The sequence below is a fragment of the Ambystoma mexicanum genome, chromosome 2q, assembly GCF_040938575.1.
Source record: "Ambystoma mexicanum isolate Mex_15411 chromosome 2q, UKY_AmexF1_1, whole genome shotgun sequence".
Classification (NCBI taxonomy): Eukaryota; Metazoa; Chordata; class Amphibia; order Caudata; family Ambystomatidae; genus Ambystoma; species Ambystoma mexicanum.
Window position 1 is genome coordinate 1,344,685,511 of NC_090924.1, and position 26,662 is coordinate 1,344,712,172.

At 47.7% G+C, this 26,662-nt stretch overlaps 1 protein-coding gene across 1 annotated transcript in view; it reads left to right on the forward strand.

The window, feature by feature from the left end:
* Positions 1-18,160, forward strand: part of STT3B (STT3 oligosaccharyltransferase complex catalytic subunit B) — an 872,418-nt gene extending 854,258 nt beyond the window's left edge. Inside the window, exon 16 of the mRNA XM_069648801.1 lies at positions 16,222-18,160. Within this exon, the coding sequence (XP_069504902.1) occupies positions 16,222-16,302 (81 nt within the window). The 3' untranslated portion in view covers positions 16,303-18,160. The remainder of the gene's footprint in view (positions 1-16,221) is intronic.
* The last annotated feature ends 8,502 nt before the right edge of the window (positions 18,161-26,662 follow it).

The window sequence follows — 26,662 nt, forward strand, 5'->3', positions numbered from 1 at the left end:
GGCCCCAGATCCTGAAGCAGCAGCACCGACCTCCGAGATGGCTCCCGTAGGCCTAAGGCCCTCAGCTGGTGGGCCGATAGTGGAATCACACTGCGTGACAACCTCAGGTGGCTCCGGAAATCTGGGCACCTTCAGCTACGGAGCCGGGAGTCATTTTGAATCGTTTTTTGAACTGACTCCTGGAAGCAGAACTCACCCATCCTTTGCACCCTGCTGAAGAGGATTAGCTGGATCGCCCCTCAGTTGATTGCCTAATGAGCCACTCGGCCTCTGAGCTGGTAGCCTTACTTCCATCGGGCCTGCCCGAACCCCCCAGGTCCCCTTCCCGGCGGGAGCCCCCAGGAAGAGGTCTCTGCAAAGGGGCCTTGTTAAACAAAGGATCTACCTTGTCTTGACATTGGGGTCCTGTCGACAAGCTCCTTCAGATGACTAGGTGGAGAGAATGTAAGATCTCCCTCCAGCGGGAAAGACTATACTGCAAGACTCGGTGAACAAGAGAGCTGCAAGCCGCGCACGCATCAAGTGGTGGTCGGGCCCCAGGCACTCTAGGCAGAGCGCATGGGGGTCCGAGGCCAGGAAAGAGCGATCGCAGGATGTGCATCTCGTGAAGCCTCCTGCAGCCGACATGCGCCTGGGAGGCAAGGCCCAGAAGGAAGAAAATCAAAAAAGAGAACGATGAGCATGCAGAAAGTTGAAAATGTTCCTGTGCCTAGCTGCCAGGTCCGACACTGTCCGTGCGGAAAAAGGGAGGTGAGGCACCGGAGGGGCAGAGTCTCTGGGGCGTTCCCACGCTTGGGGCCGTGCCCCTGCTAAATTTAAAGGGGAAGCTTGTTTTTTTTTTTTTTGCTCTGTCAAAGGTTCTCGTACCGTCCCCATGTTTGGGGACACCCACAAGGATGGAGGAAAAGGGACTAAGGACTGAGTACTCTATTCAAAACCTTATTGGTCCTCGTCCTCTTTTTATAGCGGACTCGTCAGGGAGGATAAGCTTCTGGAATCCTTCGGCAAGAAGGTATACTCTAATGCTCGCCTCCACCTTTGCCAGGCAAACGTGAATTCGCTCTTGTCAGCCGGTAATCAAGGCTGTGGAGGGTGATTGGGGATTTTCTTTATGACCTTCCTTTTGGAGTGAGGAGCAGCTTTCAAGGCGGGTCTCGCTGAGGCGCGAACAGTGGCTTTGGACCTAATAGAGTTGGCTGTCGTGCACATCGACACGGCCTGCAGAGGCATGTGCATGGGGGGGGGGGTCCAGCTGCAGCAGACAGACTGGTTACGCGCTGCTCATTTTTCCGTGAACATCCAGGAGCACAATATTGACCTCGCCTCCGAGGGCTCAGATTTGTTTCATTCATCAACGGATGAGGAACTTGCAAAGAAAGACCTAAACCCAAACCTTGGCGGTCTTGGCCAAGCCAGGGCCAAAATCCTTTTCTCAGGACCAACCCTCCTTTTCTCAGGGCCAAACCCACAGGTTGCCAAGCACGCACAGACGAGAGCAGCAGCACACTACCAGGGTTTTTGTCAAGCCCACCTCCTCCATCTCAGCCTCGTAGGGGAAAAAAACAATAAGATTACGGTCGGGAACCACAGTGCTCCTGTTGGGGGTCTTCTGACTCAGCATTTCGAGGCATGGAAGCACATTTTCTCCAATCCTTGACTCCTCTCCATTGTTTCTTGGGGGTTGAGCCTTCCTTCCCCTTACCTCCGCTCTCCTCCTCTATTGCAGATCGTCTGCCCGTCATTGCTAAGGGAGATCATTAAGCTTTTTCAGCCAATACCCACACAATATTTCAAAAAAGGTAGCAGGCGCTCCTCTCCAGCAAGAACATGGCATAACCTGTTCTGAGATGAGTTTGCCGCACACGCTTTTTGCTCACTGTACCTTTCACAGATGGAAATACCCATTTGCGTATCAGTCTTTGTCCCGCCCACATGGGCAGTCTGACAATTCCTCTCTGAACAAGAGTACCAACAGCAACCCCATACACGTGTTTCAGGCTTGTTGGGCCTCATCAGTGAGGTGAAGCTGTGTCTCTCTGAGCACAGTGAGCAGGGAGGCCATGTCTGGTTGCCCCCAGGTAACTCAGGGTGACCAACCCCAGGTTCCTTGCAAATGTTTCAAAAAATGTAGCAGGCGCTTCTCCAAAAAGAAAAAGCCACACAGAAGATGGGCTCTCTGTTATATGCCAGGATTTTTCTTTACCCAAAACCCTGAGGGTAGTCCAATCTGTTCCGATCACTGGAGATCTTCACGATGATCACGCCCGCTCAGGGTGCAAGCACTATGCGCAGGAGACTGGATGTGGTCTCGAAACCTAAAAGATGCTCATTTCCACATCTCCATCTTTCAGCCACAGTTTCTCCAGTTCACAATCATGTCACTACATTTTTAGTACAGGGTGCTGCAGTTTGGCCTCAACTCGGCCCCTCGTGTTTTCACCAGGTTTGACGGCGGTAGCGAGCCTCCTCGAGTTGGAGGGCCTTCACCTGTATACTTGCATGGACAACTGGCTGCGGAGAGGGCGCTCCAGTCTTGCCAGAGGCTGGCAGATGTCCTCTTCCAGTTAGGCTTTTCCCCTCAACCAGATTAAGTCCCAGTTGGTCCAATCTCACACTCTACTGTTCCTGTGGGTCCGGTTGGACACAGTGGCTGAGTGTTTTCCCAACTCCAGAGAGGCTGGTGTCGATCCTCAGGGTGGTGCACCACTTCCTTCACAACTTCAGTGTGGTGGTTTCAGCCCCTGCTGGCCCTATTGGCCTTGTCTTTCAGTCCCACACGCAAGGTTGAAAATAAGGGACTAGGAAAACAGGCTCTCAGTCGGACAAGCTTTGTATCCAGTCTGCTGTTCACCAGGACCTACAATCGTGGCTCCTCTGTCAATTCAGGGGTGCAGAGTGCTCTGTTTGCTCCTCCGCAGCCCTCTATGGTAGTTACCACACTCTTCCCTCCAGGGATGGGGGAGGGCTAGGTTGGCAGCCTACTCCGTTCACGGCTCTTGCTCCAGGGAGGAGGCCTCTTCTAACATCAATCTTATGGAGCTTAAGGCAGTGGACTTGGCACTCCAGGCCTTCCTTCCCCTCATAGAGGGCAGATCAGTTTTGGTCATGGCTGCCTAAACAAGCATTGGGAGACCAGGTCCAGAACTCTCTGCATGAAGGCGGTTTAGATCTGGGCATGTGCTCTGTCGAAGGGCATCTGGATCAGAGTGGTTCGTCTTCCGGGCAACTGCAATTCGGAAGCTATCAGGCTGAGTCGTCTGGGCTCAAACACTTAAGAATGTGAACTGGACAGCAAGGTCCTGTATCTTTTCTCCTGTGGGGCAATCCTCAGGTCGATTTTTGAGTTGCAGGTCACGGGTCACTCACAAGTGCTCAATGTTGGCATCATGGACAGGACAGGGGTCGGGTTCTCTGGGGGATGTTTTCCTGCTCTCCTGGGACAACCTCAACAGCTATGCCTTCTCTCCCTCTCCTTTGCTACAGAGGCTTCTGTGTAAGTTCAGGTCTGAGGTGGGCTGCAGACGCCTCATCAGTGGACGGAAGCAGTTGGGAGTAGTGGCACTCTAAACTGTTCCATAATAGTTTAGTTCTAAAATAAAGTGTAGGAAGAAGTTGAAACTTGCACTGAACATTCCCTTAAATAGCAGGTGTGTTTGGGGTTTGGATTGCGTCAAGGGTGTGTGGCGATGGGGTTTGTGAGGAGCGGGGGGCAGGCCAGCAGGGAACTTAGTTCCACTACTTTACACTTCGACCGCTGCATCTCATTGACCGTCTAGCCACTGGTTTTCAGACATTCTACAGCTCAAGACCCAGGGGCCGTTCCCACTTCCAATGCGCAGCAGGAGCTACCTCGCTCAGCAGGGGGGAGCGGTACAACACCCAGACCCTGCCAGGTTCCCCCTGACAGCATAGGTCCTGGCCCCGGGTTCACCTGTTGAACGACAATTGGAAAATCATTCGGGAGGATAGGAAGCCCACTAGCTGTGCCCAGTACAAAAGTTAGTGTACTCCTGTCATTGCGCTCAGGGGCAGGGCCTGGACCCTATCCACTGTTTGGTGGACTATGTTCTCTTTTTCAGCCCATCTGGCTCATTCCGGTGTACATGTGAACACCTACCACACCTATTTGGCGGCAATCAAGAATTCCGGCGATCTTGTCTTTTCAGCAGCAAACCCGGCTGTTTGTTTCGGTCCATAGACCTCATCCTGTTAGTGCTTTCTGCTCTTCAGCGCAGGCTGTTTGAACCCTTTGCCTCAGCGGACCTCAAATGGGTAACACTAAAGACGGCAAAAAATGAATACTCTGTCAATACAATTCGTAGTTGTTTACAAATACACCAGATTTATGGATTCTGCCTATCTAGCCCTCCTACCAACTAAAATAAACCCTCGTAAATTTGCTGCCCCTAGATTGCACTGATGGTCCGCTTATCTCTGGTGAGGGGATAGATATAGAGGCTTGCCTGTCACTTATCTAATTACATTTTTACAGTGTTTATTTGTTAATATACATGTCATATTAGCTGTAGACCTGTGTCAAATGCTTTACAAGTGAAGTCATTTCAATTGAATCTTTTTCTATGTAAAGCAAAATAAATTCTACAAAAATTGTTGCCAAATTTCCGTGTTTGATGTCAAATCACAGCACAACTACCAGAGTTGTCAGTGTTTTTCCCTCGTACTGTTTCAGTGTTTCTGAGAAATTAACTCTTGAACGTGTGCAATGAAAGTCTAGCCTCTCATCTCAATCAAAGAGGAGAAATATGCAACCTTTCACCATCAAGATGATTATTTTCTTCTCCCAGGTCAGAAAAAGCCTACCGGTTTCAGTGGTGTATCAACGCTATACCACTCATCAGGGCTGAAAAACTGGAACAGCACTGTGTAGTGTGCCATATTCAAAGTTATCAACAAAACTTTCATCTACTTGTCTTGTTCTGAAGGGATCCCACCCTCATTTCTTCAAAATCCCCAATCTGTCGGTCTGACTGTGCCAGACAGTGTGCAGTAACTTATGAAATACTTCCAAATGGATGCCTTTAATTACGTGTGCCGGACAACCTGCTCACTTTCCAGCAACACCATTTCTGTCTTCTGAACATGCTCCGTCTGGGCTTACTGCACTGCCAGTCCAGGCGGAGTGTGCAGTTCCATTGTCTTCAATCTGTGCTGCTGGAAGTGACTACTCTTTACAATGCAGTTACCACCCAAGGGACTGAGTCCCATCACCACTAGCTCAGGCTTCACCTTCAAAAAAGTAACCATACCTGAAGTACAAAAATTCATAGCATCTTTGAAACCCTCGAACTGTAAGGGGGACAGTTGCCCCGCACAGATCATAAAAGATGCAGCCAGGGATCTTTCCATCTTCATTACCAAATTAATAAACCTGTCATTCGCAAATAATACGGTCCCAAGTAATCTGAAACAATCCTGGGTCCTTTCACTGCTAATAAAAAACAAACTCTTGACCCAGATATACCCACGAACTATAGACCCATTACCACTGTCCCATACTTGACAGAGTGGCCTATTTACAAATTCAGGATTACCTTGAGACTAACCAATTACTAGGATCTCACCAATCTGGATTTCGCCCTCAACATGGGACAGAAATGGCCCTTGTTGATCTCAAATGCCAGATAGACGAACTCAAAGACAAAGGTAGGGCTGCCATTCTTCTCCTCGACCTATCCGCTGCCTTTGACTTGGTTGACCACAAAATTCTGTGCAACCACTTTTCATCGGCGGCACACTTCTCCCACTCTGCGGTCACATGGATCCAATCCTTCCTGGACAATAGGACCATGCGGGTCTTCTCACCCCTAGCAGCGGCCGACCCTATCCCCATTATTTGCGGTGTGCCACAAGGTTCTTGTGTCTCACCCACTTTGTATAATATATTTACAAAACCCTTATTTGACAAACTGGACCATCTGGGTGTCACCTACACTAATTACGCAGATGACACCAAGATACTCCTCACCTTATCCGGTAACTACAATGTGGGCGCCAACCGGATCAATGAAGTCTTCTCCATCATGCAGGCATGGATGGCCACACATGGCCTATGCCTGAATGATAAGACCGAACTGCTCATTGTCGGCTCACCTAATACCATCCGGAAACTCATCCCCAACTACACTAGCGTTGCCATCAACGGGAATACTATTCCCATCGCCAAAAGTGTAAAAACCCTTGGCTTCTACCTAGATACGAATTCCAACCTCGCCAAACAAATTAATATGACCGCCTCAGCCCCTGCCTACACGGGCAAATTAATTGGGGCCTGCAGACCTCTGTTCTCCCCCAACAACTGCCCCACTCTAGCCAGAGCACTTATTCAATCCAAACTGGATTACTGTAACAGCCTTTATGTAGGTGCCAACAAAACGGTAATCAATAAATTGCAAGTTCTACAAAACAAACAAAACTCTGTGCCGCCCTAAATATTCCCAGAAGAGAACATATATCGGCCACAAGAATTTCATGCAAATGGCTCTCCATCCAACAGAAAATAGACCTAAAAACCATCTGCCTCACCTACAAAGCTCTCAACCACCTAGCCCCACCTTATCAAACCAACAAATTCACATTTAGACAGAATACTAAAACCACTAGATCCTCTAATACATTACAACTGACGGTGCCCAAATATTCCCTTAAAAGAGCCGGTGGATCCAGCTTCCCAGTTCTAGCCTCTCAACTATGGAACACCATTCCACTGGCTATCAAATGCACCCCCACCTTCCAACCATTCAGAACTAAGGTTATCACTTTATTACTCAATAAATAGCCAACTATGTATGTATGCCTAATATATGAATGTATCCCTTATGTCTGCTTGCTACTATATCTATGACTGCTTTTTGCCACCTTTACATATGCTGTACAACTATACTAATGTTCCTTGCCTGTAACCAGATGCTTAAGCGCCCATATAACCCTGGGTCAGGAGCGCTATACAAATAAACAAACAAACCCAGCCTCTCTTCAAGCACGTGTCTCAGCCATATTCCCTCCCTAGTGTCGTGAACCAATCTTGTTCTGACTTCTGTAATCTCCAGTCTCGGGGCCACTCCATTAGATCTTTGATTTCCATATCTGGTCCTCCCAGGTTAGGGCTAACCCCAGTGTTCTTCCGCCTCCCTCTGTAGCATGTCTGTCTATTTCAAAGTGTCCTTTGCTCTGCTGTTCCCTTCAGTGTATAGTCCTCCTGCTGTCTCTCAATAAGTATGAGGCCTTGAACCATCAACTCTAATCTCAATTTCCTGCACAACATTTCTAGCATCTCACATTGGGTGCAAGCACCCGGCAGCAGGGAGAACTACAATACAAGCAATATTACAAAAAGTGTCAGTCATGATGGAATCTTGATGTTGGGGCATTGACAAATGTTTTCATTTGCCTGTGCCTATTCCTGACCTCCTACTGTGATTGTTTTGTTTTTTGCCATCGGTAGGCATTCAGTGTCTCTTACTATAAAAAAAAGTTAGAGATTTTTAGTTGGTTTTTATAGTAACGGATTTCCATTTTAATCAAGCTGATAGTCTTGTTTCCGCTGCCATGCACTCCAGTAACTACGAATACTCTTGGTACTTGAAGGGCTTAAAGATCTAACAGAACAGAGAAGTTTTACAACATATGGGGCAAACTGAACTACGTGTATCAGACAAAGACACTGTATGAAAATGGGACTGACTCGCTGTGGGACCTTTTTAGTGTTTCAGTTGTAGGCATTGTATAAAGCATTTAACCGCTAAATCTGCTTCCAGTGGACTGACTCAAAAAAACTTCAGGGCAATTCTGGATCATTCCTCTAAATAGAATGACGTAAAGCCATACAATTATTTCGAAGGGATTGTGTCCTCCGACGTATTCCTCATCTTAGATATCTCCTTCCAGCTCAGCTGGCCTCGGAAAATTTTTTCTCTAGAGGGCGCTGCGCGTCGACGTCCTCCGAGTCGATGTCCTTTGACAGCCGCCGTATCGACGTCATCCTGCCTATAAAGGCCGCGCGCAGCGTCCGTTGCTCAGTTCCGTTTTTCCGCGCTTACTCAGTGCCTCGGAATACCGTTGCTCAGTTCTTAGTCAGATTAATCCTATTTACCTCGAGTTATTTGATCCGTACTCGATGGCTTCCTCGTCGGAACCGACAACTCCTCGATCCGGCTTCAAGAAATGTCGAGAATGTGGGAAAAAGATGTTGTTGACCGATCCTCACAGAATTTGTCTGTGGTGTTTGGGAGCTGAACACCATTGTTCGGAGTGCGAGGACTGTATGTCCATGACAGCTAAGGCCCTGAAGAAGCGTAGGGGGAAGCTGGAGAAAGGTAAGACTTTTAAAGCTTCTTCTTCGTCGGCGAAGTCGAGACATTCGTCTCCTCATCACCATTCGCGCTCCAGGTCTCGGAGTGGGTCTCATCACTCCTCGAGATCGAAGCACTCGAAGAGGAGACGTCGAAGATCCCCTTCTCCGTCTTCCTCTGTTTCGCCAAAAAGAATCCCTTGCCCCACGAAACATAGTTCCCGGGCTGAATGGGAGGAATTCCGAAAAAATATGAGTGTCTTCGAGAACACGGCCTCGACCCCCTCGAAGACTGCCGAGAGCGATGCTCTGGTCGAAAGACCCGAAGGTCAAAAACGCTGCGAGTCGCAGTACCCGGCGAAAGAAACCTCTCGAGCGCGTCTCGAACCCTCGAGCAGGACTATGACCTCCAAACCTTCCTCGAAGGTTCCGTCGACGCCGTCGACTAAGGTTCCGTCGACGTCGATGGCTTCGACGCCGTTGTCGAGGGGACCTTCGACACACGGGTCTGTCGACTCGACGCCGGCTTCGACACCGGCGTCGACGCCAAGAAAAGTCACGGTTACCACACATCCAGTGACTATCCCCAGGCCCTCGACGTCGATGGCTTCGATATTGTCGAGTAGAATTCCAATTCTGTCGAGGTCTTCGAGGCCTCCGCCTCTGTTTTCGATGCCACGCTCGAAGCCTTCGGCGTCGACGACATCGACGTTTTCGAGGCCAATAATGACAAGTTCGGCACCCTCTGCCTTGGAAATGGGAATTACTCCCTTTATGAGTTCAGAACAATTGAGAACTATATCCTCAATTTTAGAAGAGGCTGATTTGTCTGAACAGGAAGACACATTTGAGTTACAGGGACCTGTAACCCCAGTTAGAGAGGAATTTTCCTCTGAAGAGCGCAGATTAAAGGATCTTCATGATTCTTTACATGAGGCAAGTGGGTTAGACACTTCCCCTGAGGTGGAGTTTGCTAAACCAGACCCGGGGGAGCATGCTGAAACCCCCTACAGAGCCTTAATGGCCAGGATTACAGAGTTCACGGGGTGGTCTGCACCTTCACAATCTTTCCAACAAGATGACCTCACGGATATTCTTGACAAAGGCCCACAGGAGGATCCTGTGGTGCCTTTTCATAAAGCTCTTCAGAGAAAGATCATGACAAACTGGGAAACCCCAGATGTAGTACCAGCAGTAAATAAAAAACTGTCTACAAAGTACAGGGTATCTTCTACAGACCAGAGTTTTTGTCTAAACACCCATCCCAGAAAGTCTGGTGGTACAGGCAGCATCCTCTACCGATGTCAAGACGGCTTATCCTACCGTCCCACAGGACAGGGACGATAAAAAATATGATGCTATGGCAAAGAAAGTCTTTTCAGCATGTAGCATGGCGTTAAAATCTGTTAATGCTACTTGCACCCTTGCTAGGTTCAGCCACACACTTTGGGAGTGTGCTTCTACAGCGGCTGACTGCATCCCGGAGGGAGAAGAAAGGGATGCGTTCCTGAATATTATACAAGACGGTAAAGACGCTATGTGCGAATCCCTCCAGACGGGCATTGATTCGGCGGACAGTATCAGCAGAGCAATGGCGGCAAGTACATCAACCAGGAGATTCGCTTGGTTGAGAAAGTCGGGTTTTGCCCCAGATGTGCAAGCCAGGCTCTTGAACATGCCATTCGATGGCTCTTCTTTGTTCGGGAAAAAGGCGGATGACAGTTTAGAGAAACTGCAAACTTCAAAAGCAGCAGCAAAATCCCTAGGAGCTGCAATCCGTCAGACTCCTTTTCGTCCCACAGGAACCTCTGCGAGGGGCAAGTCCTTTCGCTTCTACTCCGGATTCGGAAGAGGTAGAGGACGACCGGCTCAAAGGGGTCAAAGAAGAACTACCCGAGGTGGACGGGGTAGATATTAAAAAGCCGCAGCAACAGCAGGTGCCTCTTTACCATCGGCATCTGCATCAGCCGCCCCAAAACCACTCTGAGGACTTCTCTCACAGGACACCTCTAGGAGGCAGGTTGACTCAACATCTGACGGTATGGCAGGCTATCACGTCAGATGCTTGGGCATTGGAAACAGTTGCCCAAGGTTACTGCCTGCCTTTCCTACGTATACCTCAGTCATCCACCGGGGATCAGCTCTCAGAAAGCTCCAGATCCGCTCCTCTTGCAGGAAATTTGGGACCTGCTAGAGAAAGGTGCCAAAGAACCGGTACCTGTAGCGGAGAGGAACAAGGGCTGGTACTCCCCTTACTTTCTCATTCCAAAGAAAGATGGAGGAATGAGACTCATCTTGGACTTGCGAGAATTGAACAAATTCCTCAGAAAAGACAAATTCAAGATGGTCACTCTTTCTCAGATCCTCCAGGCCCTTCAGTTCCAGGACTGGTTGGTATCTCTGGACCTTCAGGACGCTTATTTCCATGTGCCTATCCACCTCAAACACAGGAAATACCTGAGGTTCGCAATTGGCAACTCTCACTATCAATTTCGAGTGCTGCCATTTGGGCTGACCTCCGCCCGAGGGTCTTCACCAAGTTAATGTGGGTAGTGGCAGCAAGTCTAAGTAGGGAAGGGATTCACGTCTACCCCTACCTGGACGATTGGTTGATCAGGGCTGTTTCTCCGGAACAAGCTCAGATCCAGCTAAATCACGTGTGCCACTTCCTTCACAGACTGGGCTTCTCCCTCAATTTAAAGAAGTCACAAATTATACCATTGCAGAGACTCCAGTTCATAGGAGCGATCCTGGATACTTCCCTGGGAAAAGCCTCGCCACCAGAGGTGAGGGCTCAAGATATTCTACAGATGGTTACCAAGTTCCAGCACGCCCAACGTCTCCCAGCCTTCGACTTTTTGAGGTTGCTAGGCCTCATGGCATCCTGCATTTTCCTAGTGCCAGAGGCTCGCCTGAGAATGAGATCCCTCCAGTGGGCACTGAGGACTCAGTGGTCACAATTCTCAGGGAGAATGACAGATCTTCTTCAGGTTCCCGGCAGGGTGGCTCGAGACCTTCAGTGGTGGGCCTGTCAGGAGAACATTCTGAAAGGAGAACAGTTTTGGCAACCCTGGCCGGAGATGACAGTAGTCACGGATGCCTCACTCACGGGGTGGGGAGCCCACGCCAACGACTTGACCATCAGCGGTCGTTGGTCTCCATCGGAGTCCAGACTACACATCAACCTGTTAGAGCGGAGAGCCATCAGACTTGCGCTGAAGGCGTTCCTGCCAGCTGTACAAGGGAAGAACTGTTAGGCAGAAACCTGTGCAGTTCCCTCTGGGACCACTGCAAAAGATTTAAGTCTACAGGTGTTGGCAGTAAACCCACTTGGTAGCAGTCTGTACCACACAGATTCACTGTGGTAGCTGTGGCTGAGCAGTCAGACTTCCCTCAAGAAGAGTTAGACAGTATATAGAGGGTACAGAGGCACAGTAGTATAAGCAAACACTGACCAGAGCTAGGTGTAAAAGTATATACTTATTTATTTTAAAGGCACACTCATAAATTACACTAGCACAGAAAAAGGTAAGTAAGTCAAAACACAGTCACTATTAATTATATGTACATCCCTAGTCATTTGTTGGACAAGTCTAAGTTAACACCACTTATTTCCAAACAGAGGCGAGCGCTTAACGTTAGATGGCACTCCAACAAGTTACTGAAAAGGGAGGGAAAAAGGTAGGAGTAATGCAAACATCAAGTAAAACACTTTTCACATAAGGTTAGAAAGACAATCAATTGTGGGACAAGGAGAATTGGTTCGGGGCCCGCTTTAGAGGGAGCCAGGCGAAAATATGCCCAAGATCACACAATGTTACAAGTCTTTACAGGTGAGTAGAAAAGGTTTTTCTGAGATTTAGAAAAGTTTAGTTAGGGTGTCCCAGGCTTACCCAGGTTCGAGAGCTGAGGGCTAAATCTACCTCGTACAATCGGTGGCAAGGGAAGCCGGGCGGAACACAGTACCTTTAACAGTGGAAAGGATCCTCCAGCGGTGGTAGTGGTTCCTGATAGTGGGTGCAAGTCGCGGCGTCGTCCAGAGGAAGAGGTGATCTCGACGTGGGGGAAAGCTGCAGGTCGTTGCACTACCAGGGATGAGACCAGCCGTGGAGTTTTCCGGTCACAAAGGATTTTACCCCTCTGTCGCGGTTGAGGTAAAAAGTGGTATCCCGGTTGCCGGGGTGCTTGGCACAAGCAAGGCGGCCACGAGATGCTTCGGGACGGCGAAAAGAAGGCAGCAACTGGTTGTCCCCACCAGTTAAGGGAAGGAGACTCTCCGGCGGGAGATCTCCTCTGTCGTCGGAAAAAGTGGTGAGACGGTTCTGCAGGGCTCCACCGGTGGTGTCGTCTTGGCAGGTCGGTTCGGCTTCTCCCTCTTTGGCTTCTTAGGTCCTGTGGCGACTTCTGAAGAACCAGTCCCAAAAACCCTGCTTTTATGCAGCAAACCCCCATTCATACAGCCTAGCTGTCACTCAAACATGCTAAGTGGTGAGCGGGGGGGCTCACCACTTGGGCCAATCACACCAGAGTGCGACTTGATTTGGCAAGGCAACTCAGTCCAGGGTGCCTAAACCCCCTCCCACACCCCCTGTGGTACCCAGACAGAATGGCACCACTTTGGAGGGCTTCTGTGCAGAAGCCCGCCAAAAGTGGAACAAAGGCTCGACTCGGGTTCGGGGTTACTGAAGTGAACCTAGACGCCATTTTGGCGGCGAGTTCTGGCAAAAAATCCCAACCGGTGAATTTATATTAAATAAATAAACCGGCGGTATCTTTAACATTGCACCAAAAAGTGGTGCATTTAAAACAATGGGAAATCCCATTGGGAAATATTCCGGTGGAATATTTCCGTGGTATCCACTGCCACCAGCCAGAACTCGGCGAGGGGGGACGGGACAGTACCCCCTCTGCAACAGACCCAGGGGCAATCTAATTGCCCCTACCAGTACTTCCACAGTAAGATGGTTTGTACTGGTTAAGTTCCTAAGTTAAGACTAGTAAAGTCAATGGTGACTTTACAGACCCAGGGAGACAGTAGTCAGCCCCAGGGTGTGGAGTCTATGTTTGGGGGTCACTATCACACCCCTGTGTTACTGCACGGAGGGTGCTGTGCAACACACATTCAAAACCCAATGATAGCCTATGGGGAAAACATACCCCCTAGCCCATAAGCACGTAGTAAGTCACAGAAACGCTCTCAGGTCATGTCCAAGAGTGAGGGTAAAAAGAGTCTCACTCTTGGCAGGAGAAAAAAATAAACCCCAAAAATCCAGCAAAGCTGCTGGGGGACTCACTAGGTTAGGAAATTCAGCCTAAACAGAGAATTCTCCCTAACAAGAATGTCCTGATAATGACGGACAATACGGTGGCCATGCATTACCTCAACAAAAGAGGAGGCGTAGGATCACTACCCCTGTGCAGGGAGGCGATGCAGCTCTGGTTTTGGGCAATCCAAGAAGGAATCTCTCTATCGGCAGTTCACCTAGCCGGAGAGAAGAACTTGACAGCGGATGCTCTGAGCAGGCAGAACAGTCTCCCACGAGTGGGAGCTAGCTCAGGAAGTCCTTCAAGAGATCTTCGCCCTTTGGAGAACCCCTCAGGTAGATCTGTTCGCCACCAGCCTAAACAGGAAATGCGACCTGTTCTGCTCAAGGGAATTTCCCCCGAGAGGAGCTCTGGGAGACGCGTTCATAGTGGACTGGGAGTTTCCGCTTCTGTACGCGTTCCCACCGGTCCCTGTCATTCCTCAAATGATCAGGAGGTTGAGAAGATTCCGGCGAACCATGATCCTAATTGCCCCGGATTGGGCCAGGAGAACGTGGTACCCGGACCTTCTAGACTTGTCCATCTGCCCTCCAATTCGACTTCCACTCAGAGAGAACCTACTCTCACAGAAGGGAGGTCAGGTTCACCATCCAGACATCAAAACCCTCAACCTTCACGCTTGGCTTCTGAAAGGCTGAGGTACAAGGATTGGGACCTCCCTGATGATGTTATGGAGGTGTTGCTTTCGGCAAGGAGGCCAGCAACAAAGTCTTTATACCGCTGCCGTTGGAACAGATTTTGCAGCTGGTGTAGAGAACAGAATATCGACCCTTTTTCATGTGGTACACCAATGGTTTTGTCCTTCCTACTATATTTGGCAAATTCAGGCCTTCAAGTTGGCACCATTAAGGGCTATCTCGCAGCGCTATCCATCTTTAAGCGTACTGCGGAAGAACCATCCTATTTCAAATTACCCTTGGTAATACAGTTTCTAAAGGGGTTAACCAATGTTTATCCCCCAAGACCATTCCAAGTTCCCCTATGGGATTTAAACTTAGTACTAACTTTCCTGATGGGTACACCTTACGAACCTCTCCATTCTTGTTAGTTAAGATTCCTTACCCTTAAAACTGTTTTATTAATAGCACTTACATCTGCTAGAAGGGTGAGCGAATTACAAGCTTTCTTGTAAACCCCCTCATACTATATTTCACAAAGACAAAGTTGTCCTGCAAGTGAAGCCTAATTTCCTCCCAAAGGTGGTTTCTGAATTCCATATCACTCAGAAGATTACCCTACCATCTTTCTATCCTCCTCCTCACCCGGGGAAAGAGGAAGAGAGGTTACACAGGCTAGACCCTAGGAGGGCTTTAAGTTTTTACATTAGTAGACTGGCCAGGATAAGACAGGCAGACTAGCTGTTTGTAGGTTACACAGGTCACAAGCTGGGGTTACCAATAACTAAGCAGACCATTTCCAGATGGATCATTCTAGCCATTCTGGAATGTTATAAACTGGCAGGGAAGGAGCCCCCTCAAAACCTTAGGGCTCACTTGACCAGATGTATTGCAGCTTCATCGGCCCTCAAAAGAGGCGTGCCGGTTAAAGACATATGTGCGGCCGCTACATGGTCGTCTGTCCATACCTTTACACGTTTTTACAATCTGGATTCCTCCTCCAGTCAAGAGACTAGGTTTGGAAGGGCTGTACTGCATTCTATTCATCAATAGAAGACAGCGTGAAGTCAGTACTCCCTCCTCCGATAATAGAATACTGCTATGGGAGCCTATCTAAGATGAGGAATACGTCGGAGGACACCATCCCTTCGAAGAACAAGTTACTTCTTACCTTGTAACGTTCTTTCGACGGGATGTTCCTCCGACGTATTCCTCATCGACCCTCCCATCCATCCCCGCAGTTCTACGTCCCTTGTTGTTGCAGCTTACGCTCCTTCAGGGTGATTAGTTAGTCCTGAAAGTATTATTGTGGGCTACAAAACGGAACTGAGCAACGGACGCTGCGCGCGGCCTTTATAGGCAGGATGACGTCGATACGGCGGCTGTCGAAGGACATCGACTCGGAGGACGTCGACGCGCAGCGCCCTCTAGAGAAAAAAATTTCCGAGGCCAGCAGAGCTGGAAGGAGATATCTAAGATGAGGAATACGTCGGAGGAACATCCCGTCGAAAGAACGTTACAAGGTAAGAAGTAACTTGTTCTTTTGTATGTTTCTGTCTCTATAGACTGCATTAAGTGTGGTAGATGCTGTATAATACAACATATATTTCAGATTGATGTGGGCCGTCCACACTTCAGAAATGTGTACTTTAAGGATTTAAGCTAGTGTTTGATTAAAGCATCTGGGGTAAATGTTGAGTTTTGTACCACCACTCCTAAAACTCGATGGAAAAATTACTTTTGTATCCATTTAGTCATGATGTATGTGGAAACAGTTGCCCTGTGACTTTCTGCATAAACTGTACATTTTAGTACTAGGTGATGTATTTGGGACTTTTGAATGCTGTGTTGTGCTCTTCAACTAGTTGATTGTGAGTTCTGTTTGCTATGCACACTCGAACATTGTTTAGATGACGCGTGTGTTTCAGCTTTAGTATTTGGTGAATAATTGTACATTTGTTTTCTTTATAGACTGCCAAAAGGAAGCGTGGCTACATAAAGAATAAATTGACTGTAAAGAAAGGCAAGAAGCCCAGCAGGAAGGCTGCATAAATGCACTGTTATGGTTGCTAATACAAGGCAGTTATCGCGGAGATAACCAAGTCCTGTTTCACAACATCATGAGGGTACAGAACCATCATGGTCCAGATTATTGTACACAATTTTCAGGCAATGTCTGATTAAAAAAAAAATATAATGGCTTTTTGAGAACAGCTGTTTTAGATTTGTAATGTGAAGCAAGACAGAGCTGCTCTCAAGGTGAGCAGTGGATCATTTTTGTTAGTAGTACATATTCTCCTTCAAATCGGATTGCAATTCGAACTGATTGCACCAAAGAATCTTCTAATTTGGTCATTGGCACATGCATACTTGTCAATTCTTTTTCTCAGAAAAGAAAATGTTTTTATGTATTTTGTTTGAGACACCCAAGCAGCAATATATATGTGAACTTGTAAAATATCTGATGGTAATTTATTCTTGAATCTGTTGAGGATGTAAACAATTAAGATGCAAATCATTGCAAGTACAAACATACAAACACTTGTCTTTTTCCCCTATTTGCATAATTTTTTTTTAGGCTTCATAGAATGTGTGGTGGTGGTGTGATCATGGAAGTTTTAATTGCTGCTAGTAAATTTGGTCCAGACTAGTAGAAGTAATCTACAGTTGTGCAAAATGACGATCATAAGAAAAGGGTTGCTCTAAGGTGAAACAGGCTTAGGTCTACAACTCTACCAGTCTACATTCAGTAATGTAGTTTATTGGATTTACGTGTCCCATTAAAACACACACACACTGACATTTCCAGCACTATGCTAGATGTCTCACCAGCTTCTGGAAAAGCAAGATGACTTCGAAAGACTCGCATCAAGAAGGATCGAGCTCCGTAACTGTTTAGCCAAATGTTTACATGTTAAGACAAGGTAAATGTTGACATGAACACAGCAGTCCATTCTGTTGCCTTTTAAAGGCAAAATGTTTGACCTGCATCTGTAAGTTCATGAAATGTTCCATCCGCAATGTTGCTCTTCTTTTTTTCTGAGGTCTTTCCATGCTTTTATTTAGACTTCTCAATCATTTTGATGGCTCTTGCTTTGTTGCTACTATGATTAAAAATGATTTTTGTTTATAAAGAATTTGACTGTCAAATGAAATGCACTAAGATTTAAATGGGGAGATTAAAAGCTTTTGGGTGAAGATGTTATTCTGCTGACCGACATTCTACAGACTTGAAATTTTCATTTTTCCAACAGTGAAAGACATTTTCAAGATGTTTCACTCCACAAGACTGCACGTTATTTTTATACATCAAAGTTTGCAAAGAAAATCGAAGTCCAGAAAAATGTATCTTTTGCACCTTAGATTTGTTGCAAAACATGTAAACAAACAGTAGTTCAACGTGACTGGTCCTCCTCTCAATCATAAGGATTTCTTCATTTGTCCCAATTTCAGAAACATTTTGTTCTTTTAGTATGTTTTGCAGATCGTAGAGGTCCAACCTGTTCTCCAGTTAAGTGTAATTCGATTCGAGCATCTGGCACTTTCAGTCATTTTGGGACTATAATTTAGTTTCTTTAAAACCCAGTTCCGACAAGTTGACTGTAGAGAAAAATAAAAACAAATTCTTTTGTGTATTGTTTTTGTTGCTGATGTAATGACAGAAATATGTGGCTGCCTTTTTCAAACCCTCATAACTGTTAGAACATCAGTTTGTTTTACAACCAAGACCGATCAGGAGGTTAGAACTTTAAAATTAAAATTTTGGTAGCTTTTAAGAAAGAATTTCAATAGTTTTTTTTTTTCTTTCTAATGAGGAATTTGTTGGACGAATTGTGAAAGTAAGCTGAATGACCTTCAAAAGACATCTGGAAAATATTTACTTTGAAATAAAATATAAAAACATTCTTAATCTCTTGGTTTTCTTATCGCTTCGTGGATGTTCTGGTTTATTTAATCATTAATGAAAGGAATAGGTTATAGAATAATTACTATTCCCTGACTTTTGGTGTGCCAGTCCAACTAGGCTGGCTCTGACCCTTTTTGCGCTGCAAAACCCCTTAATTTTGAATGCAAAGTCAGAGCATGTGTGGGTTCAGCATCCAACTGTGCTCTGCCCTCTGACTTTGCCTATCAATCCTTTTCCATCCACCCCATTAGGAATTAGACTAGTCTGGTTTGTGGGAAAGAAACATCTTGAGGAAAGGAGACCATGGATCAGGTCACTACTCCAATGCTTAGTCCCCTTACTTCCATATTTTTGGGAGATTGCAGTGCATGGAAAATTCAGAGAATTCAATTTCTAGTTACCCTTACATTTGCTAATTATTGCGATTATGGACCTAGTCCATTTTCCAGTTTTTTCCTTCACATGCCAGCATCACATCATTTCCTTGGGTATTGCAATATTTTGTAATTCTCCAGCATTGAATCGTTCGATTCACCTGCTGTGAATATTCCCAGTCAGACTGGGATGCCTCGCTTACATTTTGATTCCCCTTCTCCGCAAGAAGAACCTACATTTTGCAGCCTAACACCCTTGTTGGTGTTTTTGTTACCAACCAATGGGACCTAGAGTAGCCCTAAACTAGACCCTCCTCTTTGCCCTGAGATTCAAACCGCATGTTCAGCTGAGGGAGTCCTCTGGTTTCCAGAGTCAGGATTTTAGGTTAAAATCTTCAAAACAACAATTTCAAAGGAAAAGAAGCACTTCGTCTACACACCATCAAGTAGACTCTTAAAGGTGAGGAAGGTTTCTGGGGATGGAGTGCAAAAGGAGACCCCTTTTTAAACGCTGTGCCACTTGTGGCCTCAAATGTATATGCGGGAGATATGTACTCCAACTGCATATACTGCTTTTATCCCCACCACACTGTTGAAAGCTGCACTATCGAGGTCGTAGCTCCAAGACTCTCAAAGATGGCAATAGAAGTCTTGTCTGCTGGTTGAAGAAGGGGAAGTATCCCAAATACCACTCTGATGTAGAGCCGACAAAGAGCACGGCCGCTCACTGGGGAAACAACCGTGGTCCATGGAAGAGGCCAGGTTGGAAGAATGGCCGGTGAAGAAGACCAAGCACATGATCGGCTACGAGCCGTCAGAGGCAACTGGAAGACCAAAGTGGCTGGACTGGTCATCGCCTGCAGAAGGTCAATCGCCACTGGGTAGTTAGTTGGCAGCTGAAGGCAGAAAATAAACAGAAGGACGAAAGCACAAACCTAAATCAAGGTCCACGAGAGGGCGAGGCGCAAAGATCACCCGGGTGCACGGCCAGAGGCACAAGTACCTTGTTGACCACTCCTGAAAGCACTTGAACACGGGTCAACGGAAGCCGTAGAGGGGTGGATGGCACACAGGCACACCACGGCCAAGAAGGAGCGGGAAAGTCAGGTAAGGTTGGCCTGTCGACATCAACAGCAATGAAGCACCAGCTTCCTGACCTTTCGGTACCTCACAAGTCCAGCTCCTCCACAACACTCCACAAAATTGGCTAGTCTACGACACCATAATCCAGGCTAATCCACGAAGCAAGACAACACGAACACTGTCCCGTCACCCTGATCTAGCGGCAAAAAGTACCCACACCCGTCTCCAAGAAACCACGAAAGGAGGGCCTGTCATGAACGGTAGCCCTGTTGACAGGACAGGAACTTCTCTGGAGGTGCAACCACACAAGACTACACAACCGCAACACATTTGGGGAGACAAAGCATCTAACAGCAAATTAGTCTACTGTGGGGTCCCTCAGGGAGCCAGTTTCTCCCCCTTACTTTTTAACCTCTATATGCGATGCCTTTGCGCCATGCTATCCCAGATGGGTATATTTTTTACCAATTTCGCTGACGATACCCAACTGGTATTTGAACTCAGTGGGAACTACCAAACAGACAATGATAAACGTTCTCTCCTATACAACACCATCGAACACTGGATGAAAGAAAACTGGATGTGTCAAACTGGATGTGTCTAAATGGCTCTAAGACTGAGCTCATGATCTTCGGATCTACACAGGCCAGAAAAAAATTGAGCCCTGCCTTTAACTCATTTACCATCAAAAACATCCAGATTCCAATATCAGCAAAAGTAAAGACCCTAGGTGTGTATCTTCAAGCCTCTCTAGGCGCTGAAGCACATACAAGCTACCTTAAAAAAAACTGTCAGTACCATCAGATCCTCCTTAAAAAGATCAGGCCATTGTTAGACCAAAAGAACAGCATCATCATCGCTAGGGCCACTATATTGTCTAGATTGGACTACGTAAACTCCCTACTCTTGGGAGCCAATAGTAAGTGCTTGAAAAGATGCCAAACCATCCAAAACAACGCCATCAGAACGATCGCTGGAAAATCATGGAGAGAACACATCTCCGGAGAAAGGAAAGCCCTCCATTGGTTGGCTATGGAGGAGAGAATCTCCTTCAAGTCTCTCACCACGGTACATCGCTGCCTATATGGCGCAGCCCCGGCCTACCTCAAGAAACAGTTTAAATGGTACGAGCCACCCAGGAGCCTCAGATCATCTAATACAGGCAAACTACAAACCATTATAACTAAAAAACAACATGGCCTTGGCAAGGCCTTCCCGACATTAGCCATCGGAAAATGGAATGACCTACCCACCTCATTAAAACTTGAGCCTAACTACCTCACCTTCAGGAAAAAACTGAAAACCTTACTTTTTAAGTAAATCCTGGTAACATACTGAATCAACTTGAGTTAACTTAGGCCTTCTCTCGCCTAGTCCTGTCTCTTTTTCTGTTGTCCAGTCTATATGTAAGCGTTCTGATGCCCGCGGGTTTTAACGCTATATAAACAAATAAAAAAAATGAATAAATCAGCCATGTCGCTGCTATCCAGTACTCCGATGTAATACCAGAGGAGATATTACAGTATGATGTGGATGTCCACTTCGAAGCACAGCATCAGCAGTCAGACTCAGAACAGTTGGTGAAATTACAGGAGGTGGCTCCAGCTAAGCCATCAACGTCAGGGAATCCTATTCAGGAAGGGGACTTAACAGTTGGACAGCCACAAGAAGAGACGGGTCTGGCACTGTGACAGCCACAGGAAGTGGCACAACCCAGCTCCACCCGCAGGGCCCACTCACATAAAAATAAAGGGAAGCAAGGGCACTGTTAACCAACCCACAGGCCCCTTTTATTCATGCAGATGTTTTCGTCCCTGCTGAGGGTCATCACTTAGCTTGATGCATCTCTGATGAGACCAGGGATGCCGGCCTTACCACCACCTCAACCGGTGGTACGGCAATCTCTGGTCAGACCCAAGTCTACTTTGCGTGGAAGATCAAGGTCCTCTCCTTCCAGACCCTGGTCCACATTGCGGGAAAGATCTTCAAGGTCCTTCAGGGGATGCTCGCAATCCAGTTCAATTTCTCTGTCCCCACTGGCATCTCCACAGCATCCCCTGCACTTTGACCAATACACAGGGGCAGGAGTGTCACCAACACCTTAATCACTCAAAAGGAGCTGTACGTTTTCACCACTGACTTCATCGGTCCCTGAAGGAACTAACAAATACAGATATGGACGAACCACGCAACACCACATCCTCATCAACCACTCAGACGAGGGCCGATGATTGGGAAACTGCCCCCCCCCCCCCAAATGAGTTTGCCCAGAACGCTGAAAAGCATTCTCCCCTGATGACATCACAGGGTTCAATTCTACAGTCATGAGGGCGTGCAAGGAGTTTGGCCTCTGCAAATAAGCAATGTATTTTATTTTACCATATGGGTTAGAGGAGAAAGGCAGTGGTCTCAATTCCCATCCTCAACCATGTCTGGCAAGAGGGGCTTAAAACAATGGCGTAACCATTCACGATTCCAGTGGTGAAAGGCTGTTTTGAAAAAGTACAACCCACTGGAAAATGCACCAACATGTCTCACTTCCCAGCCATCTCCCGAGTCGGTGGTCTCCGCGGCGGCTAGCCGGAAAGCTAATTCCCAAAAGCAAGAATGCACCATACCACCGGACAATGAAGCGTGGAAACAGTGCACTTTTGGTAAGAAGGTCTTAGCGATTGGAGTGACAGTTAAAGCAGCCAACTTCCTAGCCAGGTATAAAGAGATGTCATAAACTCGCACCAATCCTGGAGTATCTCCCAGAGAAGCAGGAGGCGGCAAAGGCAATCCTGCAGGAAGGAGAGTCCTCCAACCTAGATATTAACATGGCGGTGGACCTGGCAGAAACAGGTTTTAAAAAGGTGGGCAACAGGGTGGTCTTAAGACGAGTGTGGGTCCGATGTATGGATTTCCGGCCGGATATTCACCATGAAGTAGTAGACATGCCCTTCGAGGACCCAAGATCGACAAAGCTCTAGAAACAAAACGGATACCGACAGTCAGGTCGTTAACATCTCTGCAGAGCCGTCAACCTTTTTGTCAGTTATGAGGAGCAGCCGGCAGAACATCCACGTCCTCATCCAACAAGGGACGTCAATACTCGGGAGGCTCAACATATTAAGCCCACAGGTGCAAGAGAGCTTAACATGGTTTGCACAAATCGAATTACTTTTGACACAATCTTGCTGCAGGAAGCCCTCTGGATCCCAAAGTGGATGGCAGGGTAAGACCGAACAGTGACAATCCATCCCACTGTACCCTACGTGGGAGGCTCTCCAGGTTTGCCCACAACTAGGGAGAAATAAATGACAAATAGGTGCTGGATGTGGTAGTATATGGGCACCTACTGGAGTTCATACAGCACCTCCCAACCACCAACCCACACACAAGACTTTGCTCCTACAAGAAGTGCAGGTCATGCTGCAAAAAAAGTGCCATATAAAGTCCCACAGGCAAAGGGAGTGTACTCCTGATACTTCGTCGTCCGCACACCGGATGGAAAATGGAGGTTTATTCTAGAACTAAGTAGGTTGAACAAATTTATAAAGCACCAGATGTTCACTATAACATTACAGAAGGTCCTAGAAGCAATGCAGCACCCAGACTACATTGCATCCCTGGTTCTCCAGGATGCATATTTGTTCATACCCATCCATCCAGGGCACCAAAAATACCTTTTTTTTTTGGTCAAAATCGCACTACCAGTTCACGGTCCTGCCAGTCGGCCTGAAGTCTGCCCTGTGCACCTTCACTGAGTGCCTTGCGCCAGTCGCAGCCAGCCTGCACAAACGGAGACACCACGTCTATCCTTCGATGACTGTTGCGGCCTCCATCCAGACAGAGAGCAAAGTCTTCTATAGCGGCGACAGTGGGCCTATTACAAACATTGGGCTTTGCCATCAACTATAGGAAATCCTTCACTCTGCCATCCAGGAGGCTCATATTCCTGGGAGTGTTATTCTCCACCCAGGTTGCGTTCCTCCTGCGACGACAGAGTAAATACCCTTGTGACTCTGCTAAAGACGTAGCTGGTGCAACCAAGCATGCAGTAGCTCGGGATGATGGCATTGTGCATACCGTTGGTCCCGCACTGCAAACTTCATATGACCCTGTTGAAAGAGTTCCTGACAGCAAACTGGTTGCAGACCACCAGATCATGTCTGTGACAAGGTACGTATCCCGCTCAAGCTGTGCTCACAGCTTCAGTGGTGGGCAAACAAAACCAATGTCTGCAAGGGGAAAGATTTTAGGTAGCCAACGCCTGACAAAATACTGATTATGGACGTCTTCCCTCGAGGGGTGCAGCGCTCGCATGGACCAACTACACGCCAAGGGGTTATGGACGCCCCGGGTATAAAAATGTATATAAATGTACTTAACTCAGAGTGGTTTGGTGAACACTCAAATCATTCCTCCCGATACTAAAGAACCAAACTATCGAAGTCCTCAGACAACACCACCACAAAGTATTATCTGCGAAAGCAGGGAGGAATGAGTGATCCAAGATACTGGCCAAGGAAGCTCAATTGACATGGCACTGGGCTATTGCCCACAGGATCAGTATACAAGCATTCCACCTTCTGGGGGATACAGAATCAAACGACCAACAGCCTCAGCAGGCAAATGTTGCAAAACCACGAATGGGACTCTGCGACGCTGCAATCGCTAATCCATTGTTGGGGTTGGCCAATGGTAGACCCTTTCGCCACTATCCACAACAAATGTGCCGGATACGCCAGCAGGATGCCCCAGGCTCAATGGGAAACTTGTTTGTTTATCCGCGAGACGGCCTCTTGCGTATGTGTTTTCAATCCTGCGCAGAATGCAATGTGGTCCAGCTCTCCCGGGAATATCCCGTTCGACTCCGCAATCAACCAGACATCAAGGCAAAGGGAACATTCTGCACCACATCCTCCAATCTTTTTGCCTGACACATGGCTCCTGACTTTGCCAAGTCTGAAACCTGAAAGTAAACCGGTTCTAGGGCCAGCCAGCACTCCCGCCACTAACACTTCATACTGCCTGAAGTGAAAGCTATTTTACAAGTGGTGCCAAACCCAACATCCCCAGGAAGGGCTGAGCCCATTCCAGGTGACTCCAGAGGATGTGCTACCATACCTGCTAGGCCTGGCTAAACAGTGCCTTGCCCACAACTCTATTAAAGTGCACTTGGCGGCCATCTCTAGGCACACCAGACTGGAAAGGGGCGTTTCGCCCTACGGAGGCAGACTCCAAAAGCATTTCCTTTAATGCCTTTTCAGACGTTTTCCACCAGTAAGACTGATATTGCCAGAGTGGAGCCTCAACACTGGGTTCATGAAGAAAACGTTTGAATGTACAGTCTCTGCACCAGTGGGATAATTGTTGTGGACCGTCTCCTTCCTGGTGGATAATACGTCCGATAGGAGGCTGTTGGAGCTGCAAGCGCTCGCAATCAACCAACGTACTTGTAGTTCCAAAAGGACAGGGTGCTTCTCGTGACCAACCCATGATTCGTTCCCAAAGTACCCACAGATTTTCACAAGAATGTGGTGATAACTTTACTGGCTTTCTTTAGCAAGCCCTCATTGCCAGCAGAGGTGGCATTACTCGCTCGACCTCTAGCCAGAGTTAAAATACTATATTGACAGGATTCAGTCCTTCAGAAAATCAAAACAACTTTTCATATCGGGTGGGGGAGGGCCTGGCTGCATGGCCACGTAGAAGGTGGTGTTTCCCGTGTGCTATCCTGGTAATATATGTCACATAAAACGAGCAGAAGAAGCCCAAGTCACACCCTCGGGGGTATGATTATACTGGGCATGCAATGGATGCATGTCCGTAGGAATCAGTCGTGCAGAAAGTGAATTGGGGAGACCCGAAGTCCGGATAGCCTAAGCTGCAGGAAAAAAAAATTGATGGCGTCATGAGAACAAAGGAAGACCAATGAAACTACGTGGCCGAACGAGGAGTCAGCTGGTGTTTGGCTGCTGCCTGCCTACAGGATATTGCTGAAGGCAGGGATGGAGTGGTGACTCGTAGCCCCAGCTCAGAAACAGTAAGCTGAAAGTGCAGAATCAGACAAGGAGGAGGTGACCAGAGTTTGTTTCGGCATAGAGTCGCGATGCGTGCCTGCAAGCCCTGTCCCCAATGTGCCATAGATGAAACCGAAGCATAATGCAGCACTAGAAGATGATAGAGGTTTACATGTGAAACCGCAACGAGAGGCACAGAGGGGAGAAGCAACTTTCACCCTGCGCAGTGGCATGTGAAACACTTCTATGGGAACGCTATTGTATCAAGCACAAGGCTGTGATCCCCTGAACAGTCAACGCCGGAAACATAGTAGCTACGCACAGGCTACAGGTGTTCTGAACGTGCCCTGGAGAGGGCAGTGAATGTGTTAAGGATACGGCACAACACGGGTACACGTAGTAATTCCATGAAGTGCACGCATGCGACAAAAGGATTGGCTGGATGACATGAAGGTTGCAATTTGCTTGATACTACCAGGGAGCCCTTATGAGCATACAGTGCTCTATGGGGGTCAGTGGAGGCCATAAAAGAAACAGCAGCGCCCAGAAGCCCGGGGTGAACCACGTTGGCAACGTGTGAGGAATGGAATAATACATATGAATGTGCACAAGCTAGGCAGATGCCAACGGGCCTGGAGAGACACAAAGCCAGTAGAATGGAATGGCTCAGCATAGCCACTGGTAGCTCTGATGCAGGGCCTGCATGGGACAAAGGCACACTGAGGGCCGAGCTTGATGGTGGTAAAGTAGTGGGATACAGGCAACCAGAAGCTAGTCTGGACACAACATGGTACACGGCCATTGAACTTTAAGTGACAACGGTACACAAGTTGGCCAGGCACGCTGAGCTGGGTCTGGTGGACACCTGATGCTGCGAGAACCCCTGCAAGTGCATACACCTCCAAGACCAGCAAAGCCAGGGATGATGCAGCACGAACAGGAAGAATAAGCTGAGAAGGACGTCTCTGGCATTGGGGAGAAAGGCCTTGTACGGTTAAGGGCACCGAGCTCGAAGGCGCACTTCAGCTAGTAGCCCATTC